Raw genomic sequence first — 17759 nt, 5'->3', positions numbered from 1 at the left:
GTATGAATAGGTGAGAAAGTTTATTTATCAGCCTCTGTGTGAAGGCCGAAATGTTGTCGGGAACCCACGAGAGGTTCCTCGATAGAAGAGGACGTGAAGAGCCTTCCCTTTCCCGACCATTCCGGGACAATTTACGCAGAGCGCGGCGGGCGCCGGAAGTCACGTGACTCGGGGCGCCCTTCCCTCGCAGCGGCCCTCGGGGCGCCCCCTGCGGCCGCCGGCGGAACTGCCGCGCCCGGCCCCGCCCCGCGGCCCCGCCCCGCTGCCCCCGCCGCGCGCACGCGCGGTGCCGGCGGGAGCGGGACGGCGGCGGACGCGGCGCTCCCGGTGTGGGCCCCAGCGAGCCCCGTCTCCCGGCGGACACGGAGGGAGCGGCAGCGGGGGCACGGCGGGGAATGCTGAGCGCGCCCCGGGGCCGTGCAGCCTGCGAAGAGACCCTGCCTCTCCCCACCTCCGCCCGCAGCGTCGGCCCCGCAGCGCAGCGCGGCGGGACGGAATCGCCCGGCCGAGCCAGTGAGTGAGCGAGTGCCGCGGGCCCCGCACGCCGAGAGCGCGAGGGGTGAGCGGGCACGAGCCGGGGTGGGCATGGAGGGAGCGGAGTGTTGGCGGGGGTCGTGCCAGTGCGGGTTTGAAGGGTCAGGAACGCACGGCTGGGTCTGTGAGGTGGGCGGGGAAGGCGCGGTGCCCCCGGGACGGGGGGAGTGGAAGCGGAACGGCAGCTCCGCGGGAACGGGGCGCGGGGTGGCCCCGGCGGCATCCGGCTTCCGCTTCCTCCCGCCGGGACCTGCGGCGGCACCGCAGAGACAGCGCCGGGCCCGGCACCCTCCGGTGCACCCTCGGTATGCAGGGGATGCTGCCCTCTGCGAACCTCCAGCTAAGCCTCGCTTGCGAGCGGCTGCGTTAAATAGGGCAGTGAAGCTCCTGGGCGGATCTCTGTAGGTCAGCAAAGCATCTGCGTTGTGTTATTTTTAAGCAAGAAGAGCTTGTTAATCGAACAAGAGTCAGGCTGGATATCAGGGAAAGGTTCTTCCCCCAGAGGGTGTCGGGCACTGCCCAGGCTCCCCAGGGAATGGTCACAGCCCCAAGGCTGCCAGAGCTCCAGGAGTGTTTGGAGAACTCTCTCAGGGATGCACAGGGTGGGATTGTTGGGGTGTCTGTGCAGGGACAGGAGTTGGACTCAATGATCCTTGTGTGTCCCTCCCAACTCAGCATATTCTGTGTGTCTTTAATGCGTTTCTCAAAACACTTTCTATCTCAGCCTGTTCAGAACACGTGCTCCTGAAACTTCACGAAGCTTGTGAGCACCAGCCAGATGTAGGTTTGTGGTCGTTCTTGTTTCAGGGGATAGAATACACTTTAGGTTCTCTGTGAGACTCAGGTTAATGTATGTTAGATCCTCTACAGCGTTTTTAAAAGAAACTGAGAAACTGTGTAAACACAGGTGGGTGCAGAGAACCTGGAGCCCAGGTCGACAAGGTTTTCCCTCTTTTGATGGGGGACAGGCTTTGTCGTTAATGTGCTCTTAATAACTCAAATATTTAATGAAATGATCAAACCAATACATTTAAATACTATTACAGTATATTATGTACATATTGTGAATATATGCAGAATATATATCTACAGAATACTTTTATTATAGATTAAAAGTTAAAATTAAAATGTATTACATAATATAATACATTCTGTATGAAAATAAAGTAATGAAGCAATTATTTAAATAAAGGTGACTTTAAAATAGCTGCTTTTTTAGCTTTTCAATGGGTTAGATTGAAATAGTCTCCCAGGGATCAAGCAAGGATGCCTACTTTCAGGACAGTGTGGATTAAAGCATTTAAATATGTATGCACAGGCTAGTCTTTGTCCCTTTACTTCCAGAAGCTCTAGTAACTTGCCCTTACTTGTGATGTGTGTCAGACAAAATTCAGGACTTGGATGTGCGATCTCCAAGACTGCTGTACTGCTGGATTTACTGTTCTAAAACATTTCAACATGTAAACAAGATAGCCTGTAACAATTTATTGTTACAATTTCTGGCTCTGAAATAAAGCTGTTTGTGGATTTCTTTTCTTTTTTCTGGTCAGGTCCTAATCACAAAGTTTTAATTTTTGTGCTTGCTTAAGATGTAAATTGCAACAGAACTAAATATTTCCTTTGGAAAGTTTTCATATTTAGTGTCAGAAGATATAACCATAGTTAGTAAAAAACTCATTTTTCACATAGAATTCCAATTGTGTAATTTCTTACCAGGTTTTTTAGATTGAATCCAACTATCGTGTTTTCTTTCTTTGGTTTTGTATACAGTTCATAAGTTGTACTTTAGCAAAATGGGACTCAGAACAGTTAGAGACATTCCTTTTGCAAAGCTGATTTTGCTTTACATCACAGAGATAACCAGGAAAAATGTTGATTTCTCTGCTTACTATAATTGCTCTAAAATCCATGGCATGACTTATGTGTCCTTTGTAGGAAAGCCAATCTCATTTATTTGTAATTTTTTCCAAATTAGTAATGACCTACCAATCCAGTTTTTTAAAGGAGAGCATTGTCTTCAGTCTTAACTAAGCCCTCTGGTCAGTTAATTCAGCAGGTCCTCATTAGTATTTATTTTAGATGTTATAAAGCAACTTACTTTTTTCTTGCTGCTTACATGGGTATCCTGAGGCAGCAGTGTGGAGTGGAATATGGAGTGTTTTAACTGCAGCTTCAGGGTTTTTGTCTCCCTTCAGAATGAGAATATATGAGTTATGGTTCTGAAGGGAATTTTTCTAGCTGCTAAAGAAAATTTATCCCATAACTGAACTGTACATTTCTGTTGTTGTTTTAATTTAAGATTGAATATGGCTGATCACCACAACCTTAATCTCATGTGCTGCTGATTGTTTTTGCCACAATACTTGTTTTTCAATGGTCATTCCAATCTTGACCTGCTTCTACATGAACTGCAGTTCCTGTTTTTTTGTTCTAAGAATAGAAATTGAAGATCGCTACTACTTAGAATTTAATTTCTGTGCAATTCTTTCTAGGATTTTTTGTTTCTTCCACGCAGGTGTGGAAAAATGGCAAAGAGAATTGCAGAGAAGGAACTGACTGACCGAAACTGGGACCAGGAGGATGAAGCTGAAGAGGTAAAATACATATTAGGTTCCCCCCTACACACCCCTGCAGATAGTAGAGTAGCTGTTTATATTTGCTGTGTATCTTGTGCATAAAACCTACAGTAGAACTGGATAAAAGTGTAGCAATTAAAGATTATTTTATAGAAGTGGATTTTTAAAAATTATTTTTATCAAGCTTCCAGTTATGCAGACTGTATAGCAAAGCAGCTTTTAAGAGTTAAAATTTCGTCAGTGGTTCTGGGAAAGAAACTTCATGTTTCTAGAGGGAACCCCAGGCTTGTTAAAATGCTTTTGGACTCTTCAGATGTGTGATAGGTATTTATTGAATTTACAGGAAAAGCAGATTTCTGGAGATAAATGCTCTGTATACCTCCAGTATATTTTTCTGAGACTCAGTAATTATTTATTTCAGAACTATATGAATTTTATCTGAGTGCCTCCACACAGCCAGAGGAATTAGACAAATAGTTCAAGTGGTGTGTTTCACCTGATTGTGAAAAGAGATTTTCACCTTTAATGTCTCACACTTCCTTATGGCTCATGTTTAAACAAACTGGTTTAATTTTTGTCTGATTAAAAGTGTTAAATGCTTAGGCCTGTAAATGTAAGAAATAAAAAAACCTGACTCTTCCTGGAATGTGAATATAAGAAAACTTAATTTCCTCATTTATTGCAGGGTGGTACTGAGCCATTAGCTGTCTTTGCTGGTGTTTGAACTGCAGCAGGCTGCTGGAGGTTGCCTTAGAGCCCACATCTCCATATATCTGCTCCAAACCGGATTACTGACAGATTCCCTTCAGCAGAGAGAGCTTAGAGCTGTGCTTTAAAAAAGCAAAGCAAAACTTACATTATTTGTTGTAATAAAATGGAGATGGGACAAAGAAATGTAGTGCAGAACCAGAAGGAGTTCAGTGCTCTTTTTTTGGAGTGGGATGGTTTTCAGCTTCTTCCCTTGTTTGTTTGGTAGCAGTGTTAGAGCTGTGTTCAAAACCTGAACTCGGCCATCCCTTCATGTTGCGTATTTTGAGTATTCCACTAATGATTCCATAACTTCCTCTTCAAGGTGGGAACATTCTCTGTGGCAAGTGAAGAGGTCCTGAAGAACAGAGCTATCAAAAAAGCCAAGCGCCGAAATGTTGGGTCAGAGGTAATGTAGTCACTGAACATGAGTGCTGGAGTTTTACTCAGTTACAAAATACAACATCATGCTCAGGTTTTACTTCCTTGGGTTTATAATGGTGCTGAATAAAATCATCATTTCAGCTCACCTGCTCATATGTACATGTGAACTTTGGCTTTACTGTTCCATGTTAAGAATAAGGCTAAGGCAAAAAAATACTAGTTTGACTGGGTGAGGAGCATATTTTTGAAGTAAAAACAGAGTTTCATACACAATGTAGTTTGCAAATGGGTAAAACAGCATTTTTACTGCTTTACTTCCATTTCCTGCAGAGATGGAAGTATGGAAATGCAGAGTTATTACTTATCCATACTGGAGGGCTGGGGGATGTCTCAGAAGCTGTATTAGTAAACACCCAAATACTAAGCTGCTCTGAGAACGAAAAACATGTCTTGTTAAGAATGCTGCTACTTTTCTTTTCTCCCTCCCTGTCCAGAGCTTTAGTGCCATCTACTCTTTGCAGTAACAAATTGCAAATTGAAAGGAGGTTGGCCTTTTTTACAGGTTTAGTTGCTGTGAAAGCATTAACCCACTCCAGCCAAATTGTTGTCCTTTCAGAAATCCTTGACAAATGCTTTGTTGTATATATATTTTTTCCTAGACATCCTTTGAACAGGGCATGCATCATGTTAGAAATAGGCCTGGAGTTTTACCTGTTACACAGACTGCTTTAGGATTGGATGGGACTAGGCACAGCTAGACAGCCTTCTCCTATGCTTTTGATTTTCCTTCTGCAGTCCAAGCACTGTGAATGAGGTAGCTGTCTTAGCCCACTAATGGCTTGAGTAGTTTTAGCCACAAATGTGGTAGAGGATAGAGTAAAATAAAGGATTGTGCTGGGTACAGGTGATGCAAAACATAAACTACATCTTGAGCAGGAGAGATTCAGGGGCAAAGGGAATAAGAAAAACAGAACAGAATGAGGAATGGGACCAGATGGGTTGTAGAAGTAGTAAGGAGACTGGGAGCAGGCTGTTAGAGCTGGTAGAAGGGCTGGTATACTTTAACCCCAGCTGATAACTAAGGACCATGCAGCCCCTCCCTCTTCCACCTAGTGGGATGAGGAGGAGAATAAGAAAAAAAGATAAAACCCCTGGGGTTGAGATAAGAACAGTTTAAAATCGAAATATAATGATGATGAGGGAACCAACAAAAAGAGAATGAAATAAACCCCAACAAAAAGCAGTGATACAGAGGATTGTTGCTCACTACCCACTGACCTCATGCCATCCCCAAGCAGCAATTAGCTGCTCCCAGCCACACCCCCCTCCCAGTTCATGTGCTGGCCATGACATTCTGTGTTGAGGGCGTTGTCCTGACCGTGCTCCCTTTGAGCTCCTTGTGTCCTCACTGGCAGTGCATGAGACACTGAGAAGTCCTTGATTGCAGTGAGCACTGCTCAGCACCAACTAAAACATCCTTGTGTTATCAACATTCCTCTCACCCTGAATCCAAACCACACCACTGTACCAGCTACTAGGGAGAAAATTAACCCTATCCCAGCCAAAACCAGGACAACAGGCTGGACAAAGTCTGAAACGCAGAAGAGATGATAGGTCAGCTGAAGTTGCATAAGAAACCTGTGGAATATTTACAAAAAGGTAAAGAAACTTGCTAATGTTCCTACATGGAACAAGCAGAATGCTGCAGTGAAAAACAGCAGTTTAACTGGTCCAGAGAGAAACACGATAAAAACATCTACCTAGAAATGAGAAGCAGAGAACTGCACTGGAAAAGATAGCACAAAAGGAAGCAAAGAGACCCATAACCACAAGGTCAGATGCTGGAATGCAGCCTAAAATTGACAAGCTTTTACATTTCTTCAATGGCAAAAGTAGATGAAACTTGGAAGCAGTTCTCCTCTGATGGTTTTCCAGAGACACTGAAAGTTCATTTCCAGTGGTAAAAGTTCATTACCTCCAAAAACCTAAAAGTTGCAGTGCTTATTTGCATGTTAATCATACTTAATCTTTTAGAAACATGTAAGAAACTATAGCATAAAATAATACGGTTGCAGAACTGATCAGAACTGGGTAATGAAAGGGTTGCAGAGATAGATATTTTGTGGTCAAGAAGTCTGTCTTTGCATCATCCATCAGTCACAGAATATTTGATTAATCACAAGAGGTTTCATAGGTGAGTCCAGAGTGATGAGTGGATTAAAGTATTGGGCTCTTGGTTGTCATTGTAAATGCTAAAAGTTGTTGAAAATAAACCCGAAATGACATAATCCTATGTAATTATTAAAAAACCCAAGATGCTGTGAATGTCTAAATAGGTGGTAAAACACATCCACAGCTCTTCCATGTATCCACATCCTAGGCCAGTTTATTTTCATACCAAACATCTGAGTCTTACAGTAGCAGTGTGTGTCATAAGGAAGCTGTTAATTTTGTTTGCATAGCTGGTGCAGTAATGCATGGAATGACGTGCTGAACTAGGGAAAAATAAACTGAGGGTATCGGGAATATTAAGTAGGGATAAAATTTGCATGGAGATGTATGTAACTGGTTCTCTCTCTTTTTTTCTGTCCCCAGTCTGAAAGTGGAGGAGCTTTTAAAGGGTTTAAAGGCTTTATATTGCCTTCTGGAAAAGGAGGAGGTGGCTTCAGTGGATTTGGAAATGGTGCGGGAATAAAGCCTTTGGAAGGGCTGTCCAACGGAAGCAGTAGTGTCTCTAGTACTCCTCCTTTCAGCAGCTTGAAGAGCACCTCTGAAACACAATCAGCATTTGGTAAGTTTTAAATAAACATACATATTTATCAACACCTTCAGTCATAAAATTTATAGGGTTATTTTAGTAGTGAAAAAATTTAGACCATTGTATAGTTGTGTGTTAAGGCTTTGGGACTTTATACCTCTTTGTAAGATTTCTCATTATTTTAGAGTGCTGGAGGGACAAGTTTCCACATGCATGCAGTTTAAAGAGGTGGCAACTAACTTCAAGTTACTAATACTAGAGGTAAAAGTTTCCCAGGCATCGATGGAAATGGAAGGCACTGGCTGTAAAAGGTATAAAGTGTCTGGTCCCAGTTCTTTGAATTTAAACAAAAAATAGGTGTGGCATAGCTAAAGTCTTCATCTTTTTTTCCTTGTACATCTGATGTTGCAGACAGTCTTACTAGAACTTTAACTGTTACAGTTATACCTACATTTAAAGACATCTGAAGTACTTTGGCATGTTGAGCTCTTGTGCTTTGGAATTCTCTGAGGAATGTTAGTTCTGTCCCTTTGTGCTGGTGATGCAGAAATGTTAATCCTGCCACCACAGAACTTTGGAGTCACCATGCCATAGAATAGAAATGTGGAGTTTGAACTTCACAGTAACTTAGGTTCTGGTGAGCTTGAATAAATTAAGGGAAACTGAAATATTAAATGAGAATTTTTCTAATTTGCTTTTTAGGGTTTTTCCCAGAAGTGCCCAAAAGCTTGTAAATTATGGGCTAGTGCACTCAGGGTGGCTTAAAGCACAAATGACAGGAAATAAGTTGAGTATTTTGATTAAGTGTTACAGCTTGCTGAAGTTGTTAGCTTTTTAGCAATATATAAACCACACATTTTTAAAAATATTCTGTACAAGATGTCTTTGGATTTTTTTCATGCACCAGTGTGCTCCATCTACTTTTGTCTATCTCTAACTTACTTGTCTAAATTAAAACTTGGGTCTGCTCACCACAATGGCTGTATCTGGGGCACAGTGTGGTGACCCAAAAGAAGGAGCTCAGCTGAGTAAGGATGAGTGATTTGATTTAGAAATACTGAGCATGTTAGTTGGGCTTTTAAGAGAGCTGTGCTTTTGGGGTAAAAAAGGTTCAAAGCCATTTTTCTCACTGGATCAGCAAAGCATCTGTGTTGTTTTGTTGTGTTATTTTTTTTAAACTAGAGCTTATTAGCCAAACAAGTGAAGTTGGATATCAAGGAAAGATTCTTCCCCCAGAGGGTGTCGGGCACTGAACAGGCTCCCCAGGGAATGGTCACAGCCCCAAGGCTGCCAGAGCTCCAGGAGTGTTTGGAGAACTCTCAGGGATGCGCAGGGTGGGATTGTTGTGGTGTCTGTGCAGGGCCAGGAGCTGGACTCTGTGATCCTGGTGGGTATTTCGTGGCTCAGGATATCCTATACTGTGATTTTTCTTGTAACAGGATCCCCAGTGTCAAATGGTCCTAGTGCTGCTGTGTTTGTTGAGAAAAACGCCGTGAGCCCGAGAGCCAACGGTGGCAGCCAGCCCTGCTCATCTGGCAGCGCCCTGAGCACAGCCCATGGCTCTGGCACCTACCACAAACAGCTGGCTGCCCTCAACTGCTCCGTGCGTGACTGGATCGTGAAGCATGTTAACACCAACCCCCTGTGCGACCTGACCCCCATCTTCAGGGACTACGAGCAGTACTTGGCGAGCATTGAGCAGCAGCATGGAGGCAGCAGTGACAGTGGCTCAGAGAATGAAAGCAGCAAGACCCCTGGCCCACGGGCTGTTCCTATGTTTGGGAGTTCAAAGCTCCAGCAAGGCTCCACATTTTTGTTTAACAACAAAACTGAGGATACCTCAGACAAAAAACCTGAAGCTGCATCAGAAAAAAGAGACCCGTTGTTAGGAGCTACGTCAACTGTCTCGTTGAATTTTGGCAAGAGCGTTGACAGTCCTGTTTTGGGTTCCCTTGGTTCAGGAACACTTAGTAGTTTCTCATTTTCTTCTGGGAATTCAGGTTTGTTTGGAAAAGATACAAACCAGGCTAAGCCTGTCACTGCAGCATCTACCAGTTTACTGGAAGCGCAGACAGACAGCGGCAATAGTGATGACAAAGGTAAATTCTGTGTATTTCTATTTATAGTTATTTTAATGGTTAGCTGTGAGTGTATGTGACTTAAGAATACTAAAAGAATGCAATATTAAGTTCATTGAGATGATGGCATGGTGTAATGTCAGGGGAGGTTTAGGTTGGATATTAGAGAACGGTTCTTCCTCCAGAGGGTGTCAGGCACTGCCCAGGCTCTCCAGGGAATGGTCACAGCCCCAAGGCTGCCAGAGCTCCAGGAGTGTTTAGACAGCACTCTCAGGCACAGGGAGGGATTGTTGGGGTGTTCTGGGCAGGGCCAGGAGTTGGACTCAATGATCCTTTCCAACTCAGGAAATTGTATATTCTGTGATCATCATCATGCTTGAATTTGTGGAGAATTATACCCCTAATCGGGAGAGCCCAACCTTATGTAAGCAACAGCAAGAGTATGTGCTTATCAAGGCGTACATACTGGTCAGATTTATACTCGATATAATATAATCCTTTATCTGAGGACAGGACTTGAATTGGTGAAATTTAAAGTAGCTGATATGAAGCACCTTTGAGCCTGCTGGTCTTCTCAATTCCATTACTTTTCCTAGCAGGTTTATCGAGACATCCCTGCAGTATAAAGCATGAGATACAGAAAAATTTAGTTCATTTTACTTAGTAGATTGTAAGGAGGCCAACAAAGTTGCATAGTACCTGACTGACAACTTTACTCTGCTCTTTGCCTGTGGTGGATACAATAGGCTGATAGAAATCCCAGTAGCTGAGAGGCTGGAAAGGCATAATCTGCCACTCTCTCACCTGTCATGCTGCATCCCCCAAATTAAACTTGGCTCTTGGAAGTATTTGTTGTGCCTTACTTGAGCCCATTTGTGGAGCATACTCTTTGAAATGTGAAAACTGTTTCTGTTCAAACAGAAGCTTTTAACTTATTAAGCTTTATATTGTTGGCATTTGATTGTTTGGTATGGATTGGGTATTTTCATCCCACTTAAACTGAAGACAAGGATGAAGTTGCTTTAAGAGCTGAATGAAAAGCAAGTAACATTTCTGTTTTCTGTAGCTGAAGCTACTGCAGAGTACACATGGACTGAAAGGTGTTCTGGCTGTCACTGACTGGCCACGTGTCCATGTCAACCATGGAGGGCATAAGGGCCTTCCAATACAGTGCTAAAATCTGTGCTCACAATATTAACATGTTAAAACTTTCATTTTAAAGGAGGGGAAGAGGAGGAAGAAGAGCCACCAAAAGTCATTGTTAATGAAATAAAAGAAGATGATGCTTTCTACTCAAAGAAGTAAGTGACTTTAACTTGGAAAATAAAATTAATACCTGCATATTGATATTCTTCACCACTGCAGTGCCTAATTAATGACATGTTCCCGACTTCCTAATTAACAAAGCTTGTTAGGAATTCACATAGAATATGAACTTGTAAAAAAATTTAATTACAGGCAGGAGTGTGTAAGATCTTACTAAAATACTTCTGTATCTTGGACACAACTCTAATAGTTTGTGTTGTACATGTGATCACTTTTTTTACAAGTGAAGATGTTTCTGCCTTCATCAGGTTTTGTAAAGTTAAATTGCAGGACCTTGGGCCTTTACCACAGAAATTTTATACAGTACTGCTGGAAAATCCACCGGGTGGATTTTAAGAGCTTAAAATAAGACTCTTCAGTTGGAAAATGCTGATTATTTATTATTATTATTATTATTATTATTATTATAATATAAAGGAGTGAACAAGTTGTGCTTTTAAGCTCAAAATGAAACTGGCTCTACTAGAAGCAGTTTTTCAAAGTATTTTCAGAAGTCCAAGTAATTGTGTGTCTGCTTGACACTCAGCACAGAATTTTTTCTGCTACAAAAAGCCATTAGCTGTATCTGAAAGAAAGAGTATGCTACTTTATTAAAATGGCTTTAGGTTTATTGGAGCTTCACTTAAAAAATGTTTATAAATTGTACGTTAAAGTCCTATTATAACTTCGGAATGATATGTAAGTTCTTACAGCTTTCTAATTAGTGTTTTTTAAAAGTAGCTTACATTTTTTGCTCCTCACAGACTCTCAGTACAGGTTGCTGTGCCTTTTACTTTTCCCTGAAAGTAATACATTTATCATTTCAAAACTGAAAGAAATAATTCACTTTCTCTTTCATCTCCAAGTGCTGTCCATTAGCACATGAAACAAGGTCAAGAATAATAAAGATTTAGGTTACTCACAGCATGTTAAATCCTGATTACTGTTACTGTGAGTCAGCTAGATACATGTATCTGAGAGGTATCTTAGTATTTCGTCTCTACAAGGCTGCACGAACAAAGATTTGGGATTTATTTTTTCTCCACAGGTGCAAACTGTTCTACAAAAAGGATAATGAATTTAAAGAAAAAGGTGTAGGAACATTACATTTAAAACCAGCAGGAAATGAAAAAACTCAACTCTTGGTACGAGCCGATACCAATTTAGGTAAGTACATTTATCCCAGTAACAAGCCTTGATGTCACAATTCCTTGCTAAGCATTAGGATTTTTTTGGTCTTTTTTACACAGCATTAACAGATACAATTAGTGAAATCCTTTCTACTTTTTTTTTCCTAAATCATTTAGAATACTGACAAACACTTGGATGCCTCTAGTGAGCATTACAAAAGAGAGCATATGAAGCAGTGCAAGAAGTTAAAGGTTATGGTGTATGTTTGGCAATACAGAGTACCTGTTTTACCCTGGTTTGTCCAGATTAACATGTCTGTCTGTATCAGAACATTTTGCTTTGCCTGTGAACTGCATCTAATAGTCAGAATGAGTAACTTGGCATACACTAAGCACTGTGACTGGATTCTTTATTTGCTGCTTCTCCCTTGTCCCCTTCCCTTTCTCCTGTGTGTCCCTGCTATCATTTGACATTCAGGTTCCTCCGTTTTAAAAAAGGAGGATGCAGTATCTGCAGAGATTTTCTCATTTTTAGTGAGGAAAGAAATCTGAGAACAATGGCCATGAACAGATGCTTAGGGAAAAAGAAGACAGACATACATTATGTTTGTGAGTTGCCTTCCTTCCAAACACCGCCCTAAATCTCTAGTTAGTACTATACTAACACTGTATTTCAGTAAAAGCTAAAATATGGCTAATAAATATGGCTAATCATAATTTTTTCCCCTCCTCAAATGCAGGAAATATACTGTTGAATGTTCTAATTCCACCTAAGATGCCATGTACAAGAACCGGAAAAAACAATGTTCTTATAGTTTGTGTTCCTAATCCACCGATCGATGAGAAGAACCCAGCTGTTCCTGTCACTATGCTAATAAGAGTGAAAACCAGTGAGGATGCAGATGAGTTGCACAAAATCTTACTGGAAAAAAAGGAGGCTTAAATAAGTTGCAGTCTGTAATTTGAGGAATTATTGCCAAACTGCTGCTGCTCTTTTTTTCTTCCCTAACTTCACTTGAACATTTAATTCTTTACTCCGATATTAAGAACTGTTATAGGAATTTTGGAAAAATAATGTGAGGAAAAGCTAAACTAGCTAATAAAAGCTTTAATAGAACACAAGTGTTGGATTGTGCTCCCTCATTTTCAGTATCTAAATGCAGGACCTCTTCTGGATAAAGCACATGGATGTAAATCCAAGCATGTTTTTAGCACCAGTCAACCAGATGGACAGAAATCTGAGTACAAAAACATGGTACCAGAGCTTCCTCACAGACTGCAATACAATGCAACCGCCTCCTGTTTTGGGAAGGGAGTATGTTGAAGTTTACCTGTTGCAACTGTTTCTAGACTGCCTATTTTTAATTGGTCTGTTGTATTCTGGTGAGACTTGACTTTTTAGACTGAGTGACCGTACTGCACCCCACCAGTGACGATCTCCATTGTGCTGGGTCTGTACCCTTGCAGACCCACGTGCTTTCAGGACTCAGAGACTGCAGATATTTAAAAGAGAATTTGCTTGCTTAGCCTTGTTGACAGTGGTGGTTCCTTCAGAGGAACTGTCAGTTCTGTTCTTACTGTAGCAACGAGCAAATGATGTGCAATATAGTACAAGCAGACAACTGGAAGACAGTTTTATCTTGGACACGCTGGCATCCCTGGCGTCTGACAGGTCGGAGGCAAAGGGTTGCGCTTCCACATGCTCCTTCCGAAGTGTGTGGCCCTAGTCCTGAAACGCAGCCGAGGCAGAGCTGGATATGCTGCATTGGTCCTGCTGCTGGTACTTTGCTGAAGAGAGTTCTTCCCACCAACCAACTTCAGGACTTTGAAAGACCTTTCTGTTGCCTCTGGCCCTTGGCAGGAGATACATGCATAAGGGTGCGTGTCAGTATGTATTTTCCCGTGTGATAAAAATGCTATGCTGTACTGCATTAAGTAAAGCAGCAGAGTGCAGCTGTGGCAGAAGCTTTCTGTTGCATGTGGGGAGCATGGGGTAATTTCTAAACATAGTTTTCAGCTGTAATAACATTAACCTGGTGGCAATAATTTGGGGATCAGAGCATTCATTCTGGTCTTGGTTTTGCTTTCAACTTTGTCAGACTGTTTGGTGGTTTAATCCTTTTCTTTTTTTTCAAATGTTTGCTGCAAACTCCTTCCCTAGTAACTTTTTCTACTTTGCTTCCAACTCTGGGACTTTTCCAAGAGCTTGATGTTAGTATGAAACTTGAACTGCTCTCAGATGTGTTGCACTGACCAGCTCTGGCAAGATGGAACAAACATGCTATTTTGCCTCTGGCTAATGTGACACAGAGGAAAAGAAAAACCCCTTTCCTTAATGAAAGTCTGTGTGACACAATTCATATAGGGGACCTGGAAATCCAGCACAGTGGCATCCTGTGGGCAGGGAACAAGGAATAACACCATTTGATGAGGTGCAGCACATCTCACCTGTACCCCTGCTCTAGCGGGGAGCAAATGGCTGCCTGTAGGCCTAATTCACTGCACAATTCAGGTTATGGCCTTTTCTTCCCTCTTCGTTAAAAGGAGGAAATTCTTGATTTTATCTATAGCCCTGTTGACCAAAGTTCCAAAACAAAGGCCTTTGCTCACATTTCAACTGTGCTTAGTGTACAGGAACTGCATTTTTAACACTGGAGTGTGAAGGGAGCTTAGATGCCATTTGAGATAGTTGAAAAATAAACTGGTGCCTTTTGGGGTTTCTTTATGCATCGGGCTAAGTACTTAAAACAGTAAAAGTCAGTGACATTGTTTTCCTCAAAATAAGATGCTTTTTAAAAAAACAGTCTTGCTGCTACCTAAATTGGAGGCCCAAAGCTTACAGATGTGTCTAAATGTGTATGAATGAAAAGCAGAATGCTGCCTAACAGTTTAGTCCAGGCTGTGGTCCAAGGGCTCAGTTAGTTTTGTATTTGTCTTTTTGACTGTAATGTCTTAACCCTGTCTCTGTACAGAAAGTTTTATAGACCGAGCTCTGGTTGTACATCCCATAAAGAACAGCTCTGTCTATAAAAGCTTGGCTTTGTCTTCACTTACTTCCAAAAGCTCATGGATTTGGAACTGTTTGTTCATCCTTAGAAACGCGGACCAACAAACTGAACTTAACACTTTTTTCCTTATGCTTTGCTTCTGAGGAGGGGCAGTTGTGGGGTTTTGCACACATGGATGTGGCCCAATTCTGACAGCACCTCTCTGGCCTGTTTCCAAACACAGGGCACAGAGTGAATGGAAAAATAAGTAGAAGAATAATAAATTGTGTTGGAAAGAATTAAACCTTACCTTAGCCCTCGTAGCAAGTAAAACCTGAATTCTTCTGTGCATGTATTTAATCAGTAAAGCCACGGGAAGGTAAAAAATTGGGATGTCACCGTCATTAGAATGTCAAATATATGCATAAACATGCACTTTTGAACATTTTACATGGGGAAAATTGCTTCTAAAAGGACAGGGAAGAATTTCCCTGCACAGCAGATTTTAATCAACATCAATTCATGGTGACCATACCATTATGTGGACTATGAAGCAGGGAAAGTTAGTCACACACTGACAAACTTGGTGCTCAGGTAAAAAGCACAGCCCTTTTCCAGCACTGTTAGCAAATTTTGATGATGCTTCAGTTTCTACTTAAGAAATATTAAAATGCAGAAATGCTATAAAAGGCCAGAGATTGTTAAATAGAAATAAAGGCCTTAAATGAAAAAGCAAATTTCATGTAGAGTACAGACATCAGTGTACTGCTGCCTTCATAACAAACTGGCACATGTTATCCAAGGAAAGAATTTTGATCAGAATTCCAACTTAAGGAGGAATTCCTGTGTCTTGATTGGTAATGTATTTAACAGCTGGATATCAGACACCTGATGTGAAAGATGCAAGTTTCTGCCCCAATCTGTATTAATGCCTTCATTGTTCCAGCTGTATGTAGATGTTGGAGTGTCTTATCCATTCCTCCTCCTCTAATTTTGAAGTTTCAGCTGGAAAATAAACAGCTCTGCTTCTTTTAATTCTCAGAATAATTTCTAAGGGAGATTATTTCAGTTGGCTCGAGATTTATTTTAAAATATTAAATTGCAGTATGCAAGGTTTAGATTTTGGGGTTGTTTTTGGTTTTTTTTTTTTTTTTTTTTTTTTGTAATGTATTCAAAATTATCTACTTGGGAGGGCAACACTGTGTTCCTCTAAGGCCTTTTCGTTGATGGATGTGAAAGTTTTTACTAAATTTACAGTTCAAATGAACATACTGTATTGGTACATAAACCAATCAGGAGGTTTGCTTTGCTATTAAAACTGAGGTTCAGCTCCCTTTGCAGCACTGTAACATTTAAACTGTTGTTAAAGACTTCCTTTCTGATGCCTTAACTTATTTGCATTTGATGAAATTTTGTAGCTGGTGCCTGTGTGCAGAGATTACCTGACATTAAACAATTTAAAGTGGCATGAGCTAGTCTAAATCCAATGAAGATGCTGAATGTGATGATTTGTTAGTAGATTTTAAAATGCTCTGAATTTTTCAGTGGATACTTTAGTTTTACATAACATGTATGTTAATGTTTTCATTAGTTCTGATACACTGAGGACATGTACAAAAATCCATGGAAAATGTGAATAAATGAATGGAAGATTCATTTGCCTTGTGTGAATCACTTTCATTTTGAGTGTATAGCATCACATTAATAAAATGAATTGTACAACCAGCTGCTTGCAGGTGAACTCCTGCCTGGAAAATTCTGCTACAAAAAAAAGGACTGTCCTGCCCTGGTAGAGAGACTGACTTCTAAACCCTCCACATGAATATTAAAGGATTTAGAAGCCATATAATCTAGGTTTACCTGATGACCCTTGTGCTGAACTTTAATTTAGATCTTGCCTACAGGCACTAACCTAAAGTCAGTCAGTGATTCTTTTCTTCATTGGTTTGTGACAGTTTGCAAATACAAGAAAAACAAAACAACAAAACCCCACGGAATAAAATTGCCACAGACTTGTCACACCAAGTATAATTCAACTTCATGCACTTGGGAGGAGTGTTGACATTACTCCAGGTTTTGGACACTTCTTTCTTCCTTCTACTTAAAACGACTGTCATCACTATTTAGAGTCTCCCAAGTTTTGGCAGCCATAAAGATAAAGTAAAGTAACAGCTCTCAAGGGCAGAATTATTTTCCTTTTTGGCTGAGGTAATCTAGAACATCTGATGCCTAATGCTTTGCTAATCACCAAAGATTTTATCACTTGCATAAGTGATAAGTTGCAAAAGCAACCATGCAGAAGACATCAAGTCTAAGACTAAGAAAATGTAACACACCAAGAATGGAGTATTAATCAAAATCAGGCTCTTACCTGATCCAGAAGGCAAATGCTCTTGCTGGTCACAGCAACCACACCATGCAGCAGTTGGAACCATTCATGTGAAGAGCACAGCAAGAGCTTAAGGTGTACTCAGTTTGGGCTGGGATAACTGTTAATGATTCAGGAGATGATGGCTGCAAGGCAAGCCTCTGCACAAGCTACAGTGTATTACTGTCAGCATAGGAAGCTGAGTGAGTTGCATGAAACAGCAGTTACACCAAGGAACCAAAGGTTGTGCAAAGTGCATGAAGAAGCAGCAGCAGAATTTTCACTGTTTGAAGCAGACAATATACTTACCCAGTTTCTGCTAGGTTTGTGTATTGCTCATTTTTTCAGGAAGCACACTTGTTTGAAAATTCTTATTTGCATATGTGCATCCTGCATATGGATATTTATTTTGATTCCAATCAAAATGGACTATAGTGAGAATAAATACCCATAATAATCAGTGTAGTGGGTATTACTGTTAGGGACATCATAACCTTTATTGAGAGATAAGAAAGAAATGAATAATCTCTGAAAGTCTGCAGAGATTTCAAAGGTGAACAGAATTTTCTTGTTCAAGTAGTACCACTGAGGAAAAAGCGTGACTTCAGTTTACTACCGTATAACATGGATGGCATAATACACTACAAACTTTTTTGTCTGAACTATGGTTGAGCCCTACCTGAACTGCTGGACACCTTCTTCTCACCTGCAAATAGCAGTTCTGTTGATGGCAATTCCAGTGAAAGCTTGCAGATGGTTCATTGTAAAAAGAAATTTCTAACACTGAAAAGAAAATGGTGGGTTACATACCTAACTTACTTACTCTGGCGTTTACGAAATCTGCATTTCCTTACCTTTACAGTGAAGTCAGAAATGACACCTGTGCTGATCT

At 41.1% G+C, this 17759-nt stretch overlaps 1 protein-coding gene across 3 annotated transcripts; it reads left to right on the top strand.

The window, feature by feature from the left end:
- Positions 1-307: 307 nt before the first annotated feature.
- On the top strand, positions 308-16155 carry LOC116995769 (nuclear pore complex protein Nup50-like). 3 transcript variants are annotated; one of them, XM_033058726.2, is made up of 8 exons: positions 308-513; positions 3027-3128; positions 4183-4266; positions 6837-7032; positions 8439-9098; positions 10300-10378; positions 11431-11549; positions 12253-16155. In XM_033058726.2, the coding sequence occupies exons 2-8, from the start codon at positions 3060-3062 to the stop codon at positions 12453-12455; spliced, it is 1410 nt and encodes a 469-aa protein (XP_032914617.1). In that variant the 5' UTR covers positions 308-513; positions 3027-3059; the 3' UTR covers positions 12456-16155. The 3 variants fall into 3 exon arrangements, with proteins under 3 accessions (XP_032914617.1, XP_032914616.1, XP_032914615.1); XM_033058725.2 differs by having other exon boundaries at positions 308-559; positions 3050-3128; XM_033058724.2 differs by having other exon boundaries at positions 309-513; positions 3050-3128.
- Positions 16156-17759: the final 1604 nt, after the last annotated feature.

The sequence above is a fragment of the Catharus ustulatus genome, chromosome 4 (assembly GCF_009819885.2).
Source record: "Catharus ustulatus isolate bCatUst1 chromosome 4, bCatUst1.pri.v2, whole genome shotgun sequence".
NCBI lineage: Eukaryota > Metazoa > Chordata > Aves > Passeriformes > Turdidae > Catharus > Catharus ustulatus.
The sequence above is the reverse complement of the archived record's forward strand: the minus strand, read 5'-3'. Positions and strand labels throughout refer to the sequence as shown.